This window comes from Hakea prostrata, chromosome 3 (genome assembly GCF_041222555.1).
Source record: "Hakea prostrata isolate BN-2017 chromosome 3, UWA_Hpros_2, whole genome shotgun sequence".
NCBI lineage: Eukaryota > Viridiplantae > Streptophyta > Magnoliopsida > Proteales > Proteaceae > Hakea > Hakea prostrata.
In genome coordinates, this window is record NC_142602.1 from 36,811,590 (window position 1) to 36,828,003 (window position 16,414).

A 16,414-nucleotide genomic window follows, 5' to 3' on the forward strand; every position below is an offset into this window, starting at 1 on the left:
TTGGGTCCTCTTTTGGCCCTTTTTGGGATGTCCCAGCCTGGTTACATCACCATCTCATAGTGTCAAAGCGTCACCTACACATACAGGTGTCATGGTCACCTAGGTACCTTGTTGTTGTCGCCAAGAGGTCGTGAATGACGAGTCAGGTAAACCACATAACAACCACATGCACGCTACACAATGGAAGCAATAGAAAGTTAACGAGGAGATATGCTACTACCTTTATCAAATCATCAATTAAATGGGCCTCTTTAATTATCTTTTGGCGGTTGATTATAAGGATTGCAGCAACGCAGAACACAGCTAATTCATCATCCCCATTCCTTGTTGATGTTACTGCAGTGCTCAACTGATCAATGTTGTCACTCCTAAACCAAAAGTTCTTTGTCAATCCACAAAAAGGAGGACGCCTAGATACCGACTTCATTTCAAAGTTATCAGACACAGAGCATTGTACATTCCCATGCTTTGATTGTGAGACACCTTTTGAATTGCCATTTCCATTCCCAGAACTTTCTTCTCCTGTTTCTGCACCAGAATCTCTTGGAATGTTTATTACCAGTGACTCAAGACAATTTTCCTCTAATTCATGCGTCAAAGATACATCAAAGTCTGCAGCCCACATCATCTGTAGAAAAGAAAGGATAACCATACAATAAAAAATCTGCTGATAGTGAAAAGGAAATAACGAAGTCGGATGTATTCACATGAAAGGGGGAATTCAGTTAGGAATCCAATTATCAGAAAAAGTTGAAGAAATACCACTTTATATTTGTAGAACCTTATGGCACACGTCTCATTATTCAAAGGTACGCTAGCTTGCAAGCTGCATTAGCAGCAAGTTCTTCAACAAAATTTATAATCAACATGCATTAACAAACAATTTAACTTGGCGAAGAATGTGGGGTGATGGCCAGAGGCCCTGATCCTCCCCCACAGTCCATGGGAGGAGGATGTAGGTCCCAAGACCTACCCCAAGTGGAAGGGCAAGGCCAAGTTAAACCCTAGGCTTGCTGCACAGCAGAACTACACAAGGAGAATTGCAGCATTAATTAGAGTTTTCAGTACTAATTAATTTGGCCTGGGGAAGGGTATTATGGTAATTATGCTTAGCCTTCATTTATTTGATGCAATTAGGGCTACTGTTAGTAGCCACCATGGTGGGATTCTTTTAATGGTTCAGTTACAAATACAAGTCCAATTAGAACTCTGTTGTTGGCCAAGTTAGTTAAGAGTTTTAACTACAATTAGCACTTCTATTTTAAGAAGTTATCTAGTTTCAGTTCAAGTTAGTTAGAGCATATCTCTAAAAAAAAAATTGGGTGGAAGGGTCTATCTCTACTTGAAACTTCTACTTTTAATAGGATTTCAATTATTATAAAACTATTCAGCTCTATTTGCTGTTGCATTGCGAATAGTGTTCTAGCTTTGGTAAAGAATCTCCAAAGTGCATGGGATTCGGTTTCGTGCAAAAACAAGCAAAGATCTCTATCAGTTATGGAGTTGGACCAGCATTATGCCATCCCAAGCTCCTACACAGCATCAGTCAAGGCTCCAGCATCCAAGTAAGCGTCAACCAGCTACACCCATCCCATTCTACTCTTTATTTGAAACCAGCATTCAATCTTTTCTAAAGTATCTCATACCCTAAATCCCATACCTTCAATTCCACCATCAAAATTTTAGCAAATTAGACGCCCTCATCCACAGAACCTCCATTAGCAGTTGATCCGAAGTGAAGCCTTTTCCATCAAGCCTAAACACCAAGTCTTTGATGCCCTAATCCTAAAACCCAAAACACTAACCCAAGAATTCAAACTTCCATATCCCCTTATTAACCATTTGGAATTCCCAAACTTGGTGAGCATAACATAGGTAAACAACCACTAAGTTCAACCCATGTTTTAGTCCAAATAGAGAACCCTAAAATCCTATCTCAAGGAATTTTAACTGAAATCCTCCCAAAAGAACTTTTTCCCCTGTTGACAGGGATTGAACCAAACCTTGACCACATCATCCCCTACACCAACTAAGGCCATCCATCACAGAAATCCCACCAAAATCAACCCTAGAAGCCTCAACAAAATCTCTTAGAAAACTGTAATTTTTTCCTAAAAGCTGCTTCCATCAATAAATCTTAGATTATTGGCCCTTACACATGGAACGCTGCATCAGAGGAGAAGAGATAGATGGCATGGGGACGATGAGAGACCATAGTTGTCACGGCGACGAGGCGATGCAAGGCGGTTTAGGCTAATTGAGGCGATGAGTCAACGAGGCGCCCTCTGAGGCGTTTTAAGTGAAATTTTTAGTGTACATCTCATTCACTCTAAATCTATCATATCTTATATAATAAAGAAACTAATATCAGACTACCTCAAGTCATCCAACATACTACAAACCACACATAATAGGTCCTAAATAAAAAGTCGCAAGAAAAAAGGAAGAGAAGAAGTTGCTTGTCACTGACCACTGCTTGCCGGAGTGTCACTGTGGGAATGGAAGAGAAAAAGAGAGGAAGAGAGAAAGAGATTAGGGATTAGAGTGAGAGTGAGAGTGTGAGACTTGAGTCAAGAACTTAATCTCTTTCAATTTTGTTTGTTTTTATTTTTATTTTAACATTTGATCACATGTAGCGTCATTATACATATGCATATAGGTTCAAACAATAGATACTTTACAATCGGAATCTAATAAGTATTTCAATATATGCTTCGATTAGGCATCTTTCTCATGATTTAAAAAAGAAAGAAAAAAAAGCGGACGCCTTATTGCCTAAAAATAAGGCGACGCCAATTTGAGGCGCTCCGAAGGAGCCCAGATGCCGAGGCGACGATTAAGCGACGCCTTGACAACTATGTGAGAGACTGAAGGAAGGGAAAGCTGTGGAAAAGTCTGTTTTCTTTTTCCTTTTTTGCCTTGAGAGAGGGAATCAACTTGAAGTTTATTCAACTGGACTGTGTTGCTGGTGTAATGCCAGTTCAATGCAATCCCTTGAGGAGGTATTCATATTTATGTGATGGCAATGATGAGCAGGCACAAGAGAGGGGATCTAGTTAGACATGCAAATACGAGATTTGTAACAAATTCCTTACTTAAGACGTACACCCCGGATGAATAGTTGGGTACTAATTATTTGAGGTCAGACATTCGGCAAGAACTTCAGGAACTTGTATAAGACCAATGATTTTGGGAGATGATAATGTCGTCCTAGATTGTATAGGATCAACCTGGGGCTAGTCTTCCAATATTGCAACTCAAAATGTTAGGATCTCAAGTTTTAGGATTTTAGGGTAGTTGATTGGGGTTCACAAGTAACATAGGTTTTAGGGGTTGGATAGAGATGAAATCATGCATCTAAGAAAACAATTAGGTAACGATATATGGGGATGATTCCTAAGTTTGGGATGGTTTTAATGGTCAGATTGGGGTACATAAAATTTTAAACCTAAGGTTTTTTAGGGTGTACCAAAATAGGGAGAGAAGAAAAGAGAGGAGGGGGGGAGGATTGGGATGCTTCAACAGTACACCATATCATTACCCAACTGTTTTCTTAATTTCAAGACTTTATCTCCATCCAACCCCTAGAACCTATGTTCTTGTTTACCCCAATCAACTACCCTAAGTTTGGGATGATTCTAACCGTCAGATTGGTGTACATAAAATTTTAAACCTAAGGTTCTCTAGCGTGTGCCAAAACAGGGAGAGAAGAAAAGAGGAAGGGAGCGTTAGGATTGAGCATAATTCAACATACTACTGTAGAAGATATTGTTGAAGAACACCTTCAATGACAAAAAATATACTTGGGAGAAAAAAAGAAATCACATAAGAGAGAGGGGGTGGGGTTTGGGAATGATCAAACAACCATCCTAGGCAACTTGAACTGTCTACGGATGTGAAATAATACAGGAAATAGACTTAAAATGGGTCTTTAACTAGACTAATGAAATAAAACTCATTTTCCTAGTGCATACCCATATTTTAGGCTCATCAAATCAGCTGATCACAAAATAAACCTATGGAATCAAAGGCAAAATACATATATGATACAATTCTAGACTATTTGTAAGGAAAGAAGCCCAATTTGGTGATAAATCTGCATCGATGATGCACCCCCCCATCCATGGTAACATGCAACAGCTCTTTTTTCCTTCTTAAAAAAGTTGACAGGAATAGAAGAGACCATGGGTAAGATGATGGGTGCAATAGAACATGTTGTAAAGAAGAAATAGTGATGTAACCCGCAAATTGAAGGCCAGTTTTCAGGATCAATTAAATTGAATTCAGCAGTAAATTAGTGTTCCTTAAACCCAGCAGTCTAGGGAGATAGGGGCTATTACGGGTTTTAGCCTTAGGGTTTAGGAGATAGAGGGATCCTTTGTGATATGGGTTGTGAACAGATGACTTCTTAGGTAGAAGGGTTAGGTTAATGCTTTATGGTCAAATATAATCTGCTCTAAGATGATATTTAGGATCTCAGGGATATATAGATCCATCCTATGAGAGACATGGGATAAATTCTTATTGAAGGGAAACTGGCATGTATAGGTGTCAAAATGAAATGAGACTTGGAGGGAATCTGGTAATAAATATGGATATGATCCCCCAAGTTTGGTAGGGGTTTGGATGGCTAAACTGAAAGATATAAAGATTCTTGTTTTTAGGGTTGTGGAGAGTACATCCAAGAAAATAATTATATCCTATTGGACGGTCAAAATGGGGTCAAACTGAGATCTAAGGTCACTAGGGTTGGCGGGAATGAGGTTCCTAAAGTTTGGGACATATCTAATAGTTAGATTGGCATAGATCTTACCTTGAATTTTGGGCCCCTAGAAAAGTCCGAGAATTCAAGAAAATACAAATGAAGGGTGTCATGGAAGGAAAGGGTTGGGGAAGAGAAGAATTAGGGTTAGGGGAAGGGAATAGGTAAGTCACAGGATAGGAGGGAAAAGAAAAGGCCATGATGGGAGAAAGAGAGGGGGGGGGGGGGGAAGGGTAGGGGCAGGGATGGAGGTGAGTACTTGCTTGTTGATGGAGGAAGATTGAAAAACTTCAGAAAATAGAATGCTCAAAAAGCCAGCTGCAGGTTTCCTCCTTGGAAACCCATGATTCCACTCAGCACCTCTTCTTTCAATCAAATCTTATTAATCACTAGCAGTCTTGTTTACAAGTAAAGGGCTATATTTATAGCCTTACATAAAGGACGCATACTAGGACTCAAAATTGGAAAGCAAATAACCTAGGACTTTTACATTACTTATGACTCCCATTCTATTAAAGACTCTTTCTTATCTCAACCTAGGATGAGTCAAACTGCATAATATGAATAGGACTAGGCTCCAAGTAGAACTTGGATTATAACAAAAGGAATCCTTCTCTAATTAGGACTATAAGACAACAACTCTTTCATATCTTAACAAAAAAGGTTTCAAATAACGAAATAAAGATAGATTTAGACTCCTAACAAGATTCTGATTCTGACTAGATCAAATTGGGTTGGACTAGGGGTACCCAAAGTGACCAAAATGCCCCTATTGCTGAAAAGACTCCATGCAACTGGGCTGGACCATAGGGGCTGGGCAGCAACCCTAGACCATATTTTGGCCCTTAGGGGACCAATGACATTGGTCGGGTTCCCATCATATAGGAAGATCAACCAAAATCCTGTAAGAAATATTTGAAGATTACAGAATATAAATAGGAAAAACGTTGCTTCAAGATGTGCATTGAGCAGGTATTCTTAAACTCATCCTTACTTCTCCTTGGGTTTGATTTTCACACTTTGTCATTTACCATTTATTTATTAGCTTAAGATTACTAACCATCAATAGCCACATGCATTATTAGGACAACCGGTTTATTGGAAGCAACCGGACCATAGGGGCAGGGCAGCAACCGGTTTGTTGTGTATTCCAGAAATTCAATACAAGAATAATATTAGGACAACCGGTTTATTGGAAGCCCTAAAGAGAGTGGTAAGCAGATTGAAGCTAAATGTGGGGAATGCCCCACTTGTCATGGAAGAGGTCAGTAGTACGTTAATTTACAAAAGATTGTGAATTTGGTAATATATAGAATCGAAAATTTGAATACCTCTTCAGGAGGCCACCAGTGGTTTTTGTTCATATAATGGCGCTATTCAGGTAAGGAACATAGAAAGGCTCGGAAGTGCAAGGTTTTATAACTTATTATGTTATTTAAATTTTTTTCAAACACCTAAAGTTTAATATGATAATTATCTTGGTGCAGGCGATTGGTGGCACAATCATGGGGCTATGGGAGTATTGATGCTCCACACTTGGCAAGGATTGGAATTTGGCTCTTATGAGTAATGACATCCTCAAGCGGTTGTAAACGTAACTAGAATACATTCAGGTTGATACACACCAACCTCATAATTGGCTCAACCATCAAAAATTGGAGAAGCTAAAAAAAAAAAGAAGAAAAATCTAAAGTTGTTGATAGAAAGGGAACGAGTTGAGGTCAACCACATCAACCTTGACCATTTCCATGGCGAAGAAGACCTGGTTAAAGCATGCATAGCTGACACTAATGTATTGGTTACACTAATAATGCATTGGTGATGGATCAACAAGTCAAGGATCGCCAAACCACTAATCATTGAGAACTTAATTAGACAACTTGACAAAGATGAAACACTACCATTGTGAAATCCCCTAAGATCCTAATGCCAAACCCTACTTGCAGGCTCGAGAACCCGTAAATCTAGTGCTAGGAAGTGGACCATCCAGCTTGAGACCTTTGGATTAGCATTTGAATCAATGGAATTGGATGGTGAAAATCAAGGTTTTGCCGCTGTTTTGGAATTTGGTGGAATATCGGACTCAAACCAGACAGATTGGGAAGGTAAATTGCCAGCTTTTAGGAGATGAGGTTAGATGATACCTAAGTTCAGGTGTGAGTCCTAGAACTCTCCAATAGCTTGCACTCATGATTGGAACCACCCTAGACCAATTGGCCCTTCTTGTGCCTGAGAGCAGCAAGGGCGGTCGGTTGGGGCGGTTGGTTCCAACTTGTCGCCTAGGGATCTGGTTGGTCAAGAGAGTACGGGAAATTCAGGGTTTTAATGATCCCTAGCCTATATTTAATGGCTTTAAACCCTGATTCGTGATTATTCTATTGTTAGACGGTCAACAATTCTAAAGTGAGTCAGAGGCAAAGCTTCGAAGAGAAAAAATGCAGAGTTTTTGGAAAAAGGATTGGATCCTCATCTAATCTTCGATCTTGAAGGTAAAAACATCGATCTGAACCATTCCTTTTTGTTTATTCTTAATTTTAAAGAGATTGAATCGATGAATCTACTGTGGGAAGTTAGATTTTGATTAGAGAACCCATTTTTTCAATCAACGCAAATGGAATCTATCGGCGTATCATTCATGGTTGGGTCTCATATTGGATAGGGCTCATGGGGCTCCCAACAGATGGTTGAGAGCCATGAGGGAACGCGGAGTGCCATCGTTGTATTATGTGTAGATGACAATAGGGTTGTAGGGTGTTCATCCAACAGACGGGTAGGAGCCGTGAGGATCAACATTCCTAGATTGGGAAGGATACCGGACCAGTAGGAGCAGTAGACTTGAGGAAAGGTATCCTGAAGATAAGTAGCATGACAAGTAGATGACCACCTTAATGGCAAGGTATTTCCCTAACATGCGCCAGTCCCACTAATAGTCATGATGTGATGGACCTATTACCCTTAACCTTGGTTCTGGTGAGAGAGTGGTGACCTACCCTTGGACCCTCGGTCATGGGCGCTCAATAGAAGACTAGGAGCCTGTGAGGGGCCAATATGAGTGTGGACCTATCCAAAGGAGATCGGCATGGATAGCATAGTAGAACACATCCTAGGACTACATTGCATCTTGCACCTCCTCTATTCCATGTAGGTGTGTTGTCCTAGAACTCACCCCTTTTGGGGGGGGGGGGGGGCTCTTTTCAGATGTGTTGAGAATTGCCCGGAATCAAAGACTGCAGCCTTGGTGTGCAAGCCTTGGCAGCAGCAATGCGGCCTTCTTTCACTTCACTTTCTATTTTGATGTTTGTTTCTGTTTTGATGATTGTTTATATTTTGGTGATTGTTTCTATTTCAGAACTTTCTAGTTTGGACAGATTTTAGGAACTAGAGAATTAGAAAGTTTAATCTTTAAGCTGTAATTTTATTTCTTTTTCTAAAGGACAATTACTTGTCTCTTAAATTGTATTTGACCTCTGGGGAATCTATAAATATAAGCTTCCCACGATTCTAGGCTCTTTATCTAGAATCTCAGACTTGTGCGGTTCCCCTCAATTCTTCTTCTTTCTTCTCCTCTTTTCATCTTCTCTTTTCTTCTCCTTAGTTCTTGTTACTACACGGTTTTGGCTCATTAAAGTTTATTTTCTAACATGGCATCAAAGCTTAATTGATTCAAAACAGTGTCGTACCATTCCTTTTTATAAAGTTCACATCTTTATTCAGTTTTCCTTGGGGCGTAGCCACCTAATGCTGTACCTAATGTATCATAGATCAAGTAATTATATAAACTGATCTATTCTATCTATTATTCTACTTTTAAAGGTCCCAAAACATAGATCATAACTCTGCACTTTGCAGAAATTTCTCTCTCCATTCGGCTGCTGTTTGCAGAATTTTTTGTTGTTGTTTTCCTCTTCTAGTTCCGGGATATTGGTTCGAACCTCTACTTTACTGATTGTGATATCTACTACAAGTTATAATGTCTTCAGTTACTGGCAATTTGACTACACGTACTGCTGAATCGAAAGGATCACAAGTTGATCTAGAGAATGTTCAGATTACCTCCATCAAACTCAAAGGTGGTTTTAATCATTTGCTTTAGTCACAATCCATTTGTGTTTACATACTAGTAAAAGATAAACTTAAATTTATCAAGTATGAACCTTCGGCTGAGACTGACAAATCCTACCCTAGTTGAACTCAAGAAGATGCAATCATCAAAATTTGGAAGTAGAATAGCATGGAACCTGATATTGTAACCAATGTTATGCTTTACAAGATTGCCAAGGGAATATGGGATGATTCCTAGGCTAAAAATATGACTCAGATTTATAGTATCTATGAAAAGTTATTTCAATTTCAGCAATCTGACAAGTCTCTGCATAATTATTACAACTTGTTTAAAGGCATGATAAAGGAATTGAATGTTTTTCAACCTCTCACTACAGACAGAGAAACTTAAGACACAACAGAATGAATTTTTTGTATCTAAGTTTCTTGCATGATTGAACCCTGAACTAAAATTTTGTGAAAGGACATATTTTTGCTGAACATATCCCCAACCTTAGGGAAGCATATGCTAGACTTCAACGAATTGCCTTGCCTAAAGGTGGTTCTTTTGGAAGTAGTTCTAAAGGAGAGAGTATTGCCTTTATTACATCTTGTGGAAGAGGACATGGTTGCGGTTCAAGGGGAGTTAATCAAATCCCTAGAAACCATGGTGTTCAAGCATTCGATAAAACATCTAGGCTTTGTACTCACTATGGTAAAATTGGGCAAGTGGTAGAAAGCTTGTGGGGCCAAACATTAAAAACCAAAGTGGGCCAAGCAACTTGCCAATCATTTTGTATATGATGGTGGTACACTGATACAGTAGCAAACAATGATGGTGGTTCTAGATCTTTTTCTGGGGACTTGTCTAAAACTCTTCAAGATGATGTCAACTAAATTCTTTACCATCTACAAAATATTGAGACAGTTGCTTCCACATCCACAGGTATTCTGCTGCCACTCTCTCTCAGGCAAGTAACAAAGCCCTTCTCACCTCTACATCCACCCATTGGATCATTGATTTAAGGGGCTTCTTCCCACATAACTGGTAAGTCATCAATTTTTAGTTCTTTTTCTAAATCTATTACTCATAATTCTGTTGTTATAGCTAATGGTACTTCCACACCTATTCTAGGCTTTGGAAGAGTTTCCCCTACACCTTCCCTTACTTTGTTTTCCATACTTAATGTTGCTAATTTTCCTTTTAATTTGTTATCTGTTAGCCAATTAACTAAAGCTTTGAATTGTTCTGTAACTTTACTCCTAATTCTTGTGTTTTCCAGGACCTTCATACAAGGAAGACGATTGGTGGAGGGTGTGAAAAAAATGGTCTCTACTATCTGGTACAGCGGCTCTTTCTGATGGTGGTGGAGATGCTCTCCAGAGGCACTATCGTTTAAGACATCTTTCCTTAGCTAGATTAAAAAAAATTCCTTCTTTGCAATCTGTGTTTAGGTTAAATTGTGAAGCGTGCGAGTTGGGAAAGCATCACCATGCCACCTATCCTCCGTATTTTATCCTTCGTAGTGAATCATTGTTTTCTTTAGTTCATTTAAATATTTAAGGTTCTTGTGGAGTTACTAATAGGCACGGGTTTCTGTATTTTGTTACTTTTGGTTGTATATGGTTGTATCTCTTAAAGGATCGGACTAAGTTCTTGCCTATATCTAAAAATTTTATTCATGAAATAAAGACTCAATTTTCCCTTCTTGTTAAAGTTTTTAGATCCGAGAATGCCTTAGAATATGTACAAAATGAGAAATCCAATTTGTGTGACTCTCTTGAAATGATTCATCAAACTAGTTGTTCATTTACTCCCCCACCAAAATGGAGTGGCTGAACGCAAGAATTGCCACCTCTTGGAGGTTACATGTGCTCTATTAATTTAGATGAACATTCCTAAGAGTTACTGGTGTGATATTTTTTGAAATGCTGGTCATTTAATTAACCGAATGCCTATGACTTTACTCTCTGACAAATCTCCATTTTCTATTGTTTTTCCAAATAAAGAACCTCTTTTAGTTCCACCCAATACTTTTGGTTGTGTTTGTTTTGTTCATATAGCACATATTGTGGATAAACTTTCTGCTAGATCTATTAAATGTATTTTCCTTGGGTACTCTCGTACTCAGAAAGATTTTTGGGGTTATGACCCTATTCATCAAAAACACTTTGGAAGTGCTTATATGACATTTTTCGAGGACACCCCATATTATTAGTTCATCTTTATCTAATGAAAACCATGTTTTGAATGATGGTCCCCCCATTCCCACTCTTGTTCCTTTGACCGGTAGTGGCAGTGTCCCTCTACAGGTTTATCAATAGCGACATAAGTTAGCGGAGCGTATTGTGGTAGTACAGTTCCTCTTGTTCATTCTGGCAGTCTATGTTGATGATATTGTTCTTTTAGGCAGTGATATTAGGGCTATCAATACAATCAAGACATACTTACAGTAAATAGGAGTTAGTTTGTCACAAAGAAAGTATGTATTAAATCTTTTGACAAATACTGGTATGCTTGCATATAAACCTACTAATATTCCCATGGACCCTCAGTTGATATTAGGAGTGGATGATGGTGACATGCTAAAGGATGTCCATCGTTACAAGAGTCTTATTGGAAAGCTTATTTATCTCACTATTACTCATCCTAATATTTCTTACTCTGTTAGTGTGTTAAGCCAGGAATGCAGTCTCCTAGAAAGGTCCATTGGGATGCTGTGATGAGAGTTTAGTATCTCAAGAGTGCACTTGGAAAGGGATTGATTTATCGGCCAAATCAAGAGTATGGATTTGGTGGCTTTTTCTAATGCTGATTGGGCAGGGACTGCAGCTGATCGTCGATCATAATAGGTTATTGTACTTTTCTTGGTGGAAATCTTGTAACTTGGAGTGAGAAGCAATTTATTGTTGCCCAATCTAGTGCTGAAGCAGAGTATAAAACTATGGCTCACATGGCTGCTGAGTTGATGTGGCTTTGTTCCCAATTAGGGGAAATGGGAATCCCTATTGCTGCGCCAATGAAAATGTTTTGTGATAATCAGGCTGCTACTTACATTGCTAGTAATCCAGTGTTCCATGAGAGGACAAAGTATATAGATGTAGACTGTCAATCTATGCATGATGCAGTTAGGAAAAAGATTATTGACTCCTTTTGTGAGCTCTACTAAACAGCTCGCTGATTTGGTCACTAAAGCTCTATTCAAGCCTAGTTTTCAATCTATTTGTTGCAAGGTGGGCATGGGAGACTAGAATGCTCCAGCTTGAGGGGGAGTGTTGAGAATTGCGCAAAATCCAAGGCTGTTGCCTTTGTGTGCAAGCCTTCACAGCAGCAATGCAGCCTTCTTTCACTCCACTTTCTATTTTGATGCTTGTTTCTATTTTAGTGATAGTTTCTATTTTTAGAACTTTCTATTTTGGATAGATTTTAGGAACTAGAGAATTAGTAAGTTTTGTTTTAAACTATAATTTTTTATTTCTTTTTCTAGAGGGCAGTTACTTGTCTCTCAAGTTGTACTAGACCTCTTGGAAATCTATAAATATAAGTTTCCTGCGATTCTAGGCTCTTTAGCTAGAATCACAGGCTTGTGTGGTTCCTCTCAATTCTTCTTCTCTCTTCTCCTCTTTTCTTCTTCTAAGTTCTTCTTGTTGCTGCATTGTTTTGGCTCATTAAGGCTTATTTTCTAATAAGATGTTTACACAGGTTACAATGGACTGAGCAGGAGATTCTTCCTCTAGTGGAGTCATATGACATGCCAATGATAGAGACTTACGAGCCACATGACAGATCGTGTGCATGCATGGATTGTTCTTATGGAGCATAGAGTTGCCATAGGATTTTCTTTGATTCCTTTTGGGAATTGTGATAACAGTTTTGGACAGTTGTTATTTAATTTTGATTGAAGGATGTAATTACACATTTGATGCACTTTCCTTCCTTCCATGTGACAGTTGTTTCATTTATATTATATTGCCTTCATTATTTGCTCATGATTATTGTATTATATTGATTGTTTTGATTGTGGAATCATGACCGATGATCTCATGATTGTGGATCACACCGAACGCAGTCGGGTTAGTCCTATACCGTTGGGTGGGCTGTGACAACCACCATCACAAGATCTAAATGTCCAAGAGGAAGATTATGACAACAATGATGAAGATGATTAAGAGGTCATGGTTAGTCGATATGACAATGATGAATCTGATGAAGGCAATGGTCATATAGATAGTGACGGTGGTGCTGATGGCAGGGATGGTGACGGTTATGGTAGTGGTGAGGATAGTGGTGGCAGCATACCTGATGGTACTAAACCTACTGGTTGTTATGATGGTTGTGGACCTAGCGGTGTTGATCATGTACAAATCAAATGCAATTGCACATTGAACCCTGGACCATGACCTTGCTAGTAAACAATATAAGATGAAGGGTAAGCGTTGCCAATCCAGCAAAGAGGACTTTATTAGTGATAAAGGATCATTTAGAATGAATTTCGTATGGAAATTATTATCATAGTTATGGTGAGGCACAACCACAAGTCAATAATGTAGTGGCAAGATTCCACTATCAGTGAGCATCAAACCACCATCAATTTTATAATTAGGGTTAGTGTTGTGCATCAGTTTAACAGCTGCACAACATCATTCTGGTTTCTCCTATTCAAGAAAGTTTGACAGAGGGCTTTGAAGCTCCTCGATACTCTTCATGGCATTAGAGGCAACAATACATGTATGAAAGCCTCATCTTTGAAAAGTCAAAACAATTTTAAACTTTTAGTTTAGTGCAATAATGTTAAAGATATAATATTATTTGTATAACTGTTTATGCAAGTTAGAGTGACCATTTATTGGCTATATCTATTGTTTTTGTTCAAATTAGACCTCTCCCATGTGCATTATGACCATTTCTATGCAATTTTGCATGCACTAATATGCATCTGTGAATGTGATACACGCTATACCAAATGAAATATCTCTTAAAACTCTTACAATCACCCAACCAATATGCTACTAACACATGATACTTCAAAACTAGGCTGGTGCTGCCTCCTATTCTGCAAGAATGTCTTCTTGACCAAGCGATCAGGTAAACCACATGTCATCCCTATTTCCATCAAGAAGAGATAAACCAAAGAGGGGAATGGGCCAATACCCATGAAGCTCTGGCAGGAAGGGTAGGCCTGCAGATTTCGTCTTGTGCGAGATCAAGATAGCTGTGGTGATGTTTGATCCAGTTAACTCTCTGTGGTGTGAAGCCTAGGAGATTCTAGTTGAAGCTATCTTTCAAGGTCTTGAAGATCTCCTTCAAGTTCAACAGCATGAATCATTCTTTGTTAAAGAAATTTAGTTGCCCATCAATACCAAATCTTCTCCAAATTCATCCAAGACAAAATAATATACTCCTAGACCTCTAAACCCTGAAACAATGACACCCAGCCATTAAAACATCTCAGGACCATTAATAATCGACTCCCCTAATTAACTACATACACCTAATCTTGCAAACTCTAGAGTTAAAATCTTAACCTTAAAATTTGACCTCATACCAACTTTTCTCCAAAGGGACTGCCTGATCAGAACAGGTGCTGATTAGTAGGCTCCTAGTTGATCTCCTATCAGTCTAGGGCTACATCCTACAATGGAGAATGCTAGGATTTGGAGCACTGTGCTACATGGTTCAAGTTTCGCTAAACTTACGGTTTCTCCTGAAACTGAGACAAAACCTGCTAGGAGTTTTAGAAGTCTTGGATCTCTTGGTTTCGACTTGGTTCTCCAATTCGGTCGAAAAAGGGGCTTTTCTTCACCTGTATAGATGAGATCTGTGAAATTTTGCAGAACTCGTCTCCATCATCTCCCTTCGTCTGACATCCTGGGCTTTCCAAGAAACTTTCGAAAAACAACCTCCATTTTCATGTAAAGGTGGATTAAAGCTCATTTGAAGAAAGGAATGGGTGTATACAACCTCAAGGAGTCAAAAGAAAGAGGGGGGGGGGGGAATCACTAATTATGCTATTAATTTTGAACTTTCAGTTTTGATAATTTAATTATAATAATTACAAAAAATAAATTTAATTATAGAAAATTATCTTCTTTTTTTAATTATTCTTAGGTTATGTAGTCTTTTTGTTAGAACAGAATGATGTTAAATTAACTATGGTATGTTTAAATTCTTACGACAAAGTTGTATATCATGTATTAAAAATTATATTTAAATGTTTTCAATTAACCAAAAAAAATATATAATCTCATTAGTTTAATCTTTTTAATGTTTAATGATGTCAATCTATTAGTACAATAACTTAAGTTGAATATATTAGTGCATGTGAATGATTTACATATACAATGTGCTTTATTCGTAGTGTCCACATACCTTACCCCATTTAGTTGGAAAGGCCATGTTGTTTTTAAGATGCAAGGAAGCTGGTCTTCATACTCATGTCTATGTTGCAAAGCTAAAAAATGCATACAGCATTTTACCAAAAAATTGCCTATAAATAATCCACGTGTGGTTCAACACAGGATTTTTAGCCAATACTCATGGAGCTCTGGCAAATGGTTCATTTTGTCTAATAGGTAAACTACACAAAAAGATAATTTCAGAAAAAATCTGACTTTTGTATTGATTTTACCTGAGGATTTTCTTTTTATGCAGATTTTATTTGGATAATATCAGAGGCCAGACGGAATATAGAAGTAACTGAAAGTTGGTTTTGAATGTGTGAATTGATGGACCTAAATAGAAGTTGAGTTTTGAGATAAAATCTTTCTTTCTTGAATTAAGTTGTCCCAGCCTGTAAAATCTGCAATTAATGGTTACTTGTTCTGTTCAAAGCAGCCACGAGAACAGACCTCCCACATGCGGAGAGCATCATTGAAGGACAACTCCCGGCGGAAGAGAACCAGCAGCATCCGGAAAGCAAAATGAAGACTTTCAGCACCTATTAGTGATAAATGAACAAACATTTCCCTATCTGTAGCTTCCAAGATACACCATAATGCTTCCAATTGTTTCATCACTCCGGTTGGTCCTTCCATTTGAAAATTTTCACGCTAAAAGAAAGAAAGAAAGAAAAAAAGTGTAAATAAATGAAAAATGTAAGAAAATCAGAACTTCCAGTATAACCCAAAAAAGAAAAAAAAAAATCTTTCTTTTACTTATTTATTTACTTTTTGGAGGGAGAAACAAATTTGCGAGAAAGTTGCAAATTCTGGGTTTTACCATTCTCCTGAGTAGCATCTCAAAGCACCAAAAGGCATCCGCATTATCCTCATAAAGGACAACAAAAGGGGACAGCAAGTCACTCATACCTAAAAGAGATTTTCAGTTAGAATTTATGACTTAAAATGCTTTAAAACTGTTACACAATGAAGATAATCAGTTGTTTGTGACAAACTCCTTGAAAGAAATATTCAGAATTTAGTCTAATATGTGAGGATGCTACAAGTTGAAGGAAAACGAAGTGAATAACCTTGGCAGTATCCAGTAGCAGGATCAACCCAGGCATAAACAGCAAGAATATCCGACATACGAGCGACATTTTTCACGTTCTCATAAAATTCAAGATGATTATCAGTTCTGACCACATCTACCACTGAAAGCAAAATTCATTA

General features: G+C 38.2%; 1 protein-coding gene across 3 annotated transcripts in view; it reads right to left on the reverse strand.

The window, feature by feature from the left end:
* LOC149022179 (rab GTPase-activating protein 22-like) overlaps positions 1–16,414 on the reverse strand; it is an 85,865-nt gene that overhangs the window by 17,036 nt on the left and 52,415 nt on the right. For all 3 annotated transcript variants that reach the window (XR_016172406.1, XR_016172407.1, XM_089150352.1), the window contains exons 6-9: positions 16,273–16,395; positions 16,023–16,111; positions 15,653–15,853; positions 221–628 (exon numbers count right to left, since the gene is read on the reverse strand). Coding sequence is in view for 1 of the 3 variants with exons in the window: in XM_089150352.1 (XP_089006478.1) it covers positions 221–628; positions 15,653–15,853; positions 16,023–16,111; positions 16,273–16,395 (821 nt within the window). In the remaining 2 variants the exon portion in view is untranslated. The remainder of the gene's footprint in view (positions 1–220; positions 629–15,652; positions 15,854–16,022; positions 16,112–16,272; positions 16,396–16,414) is intronic.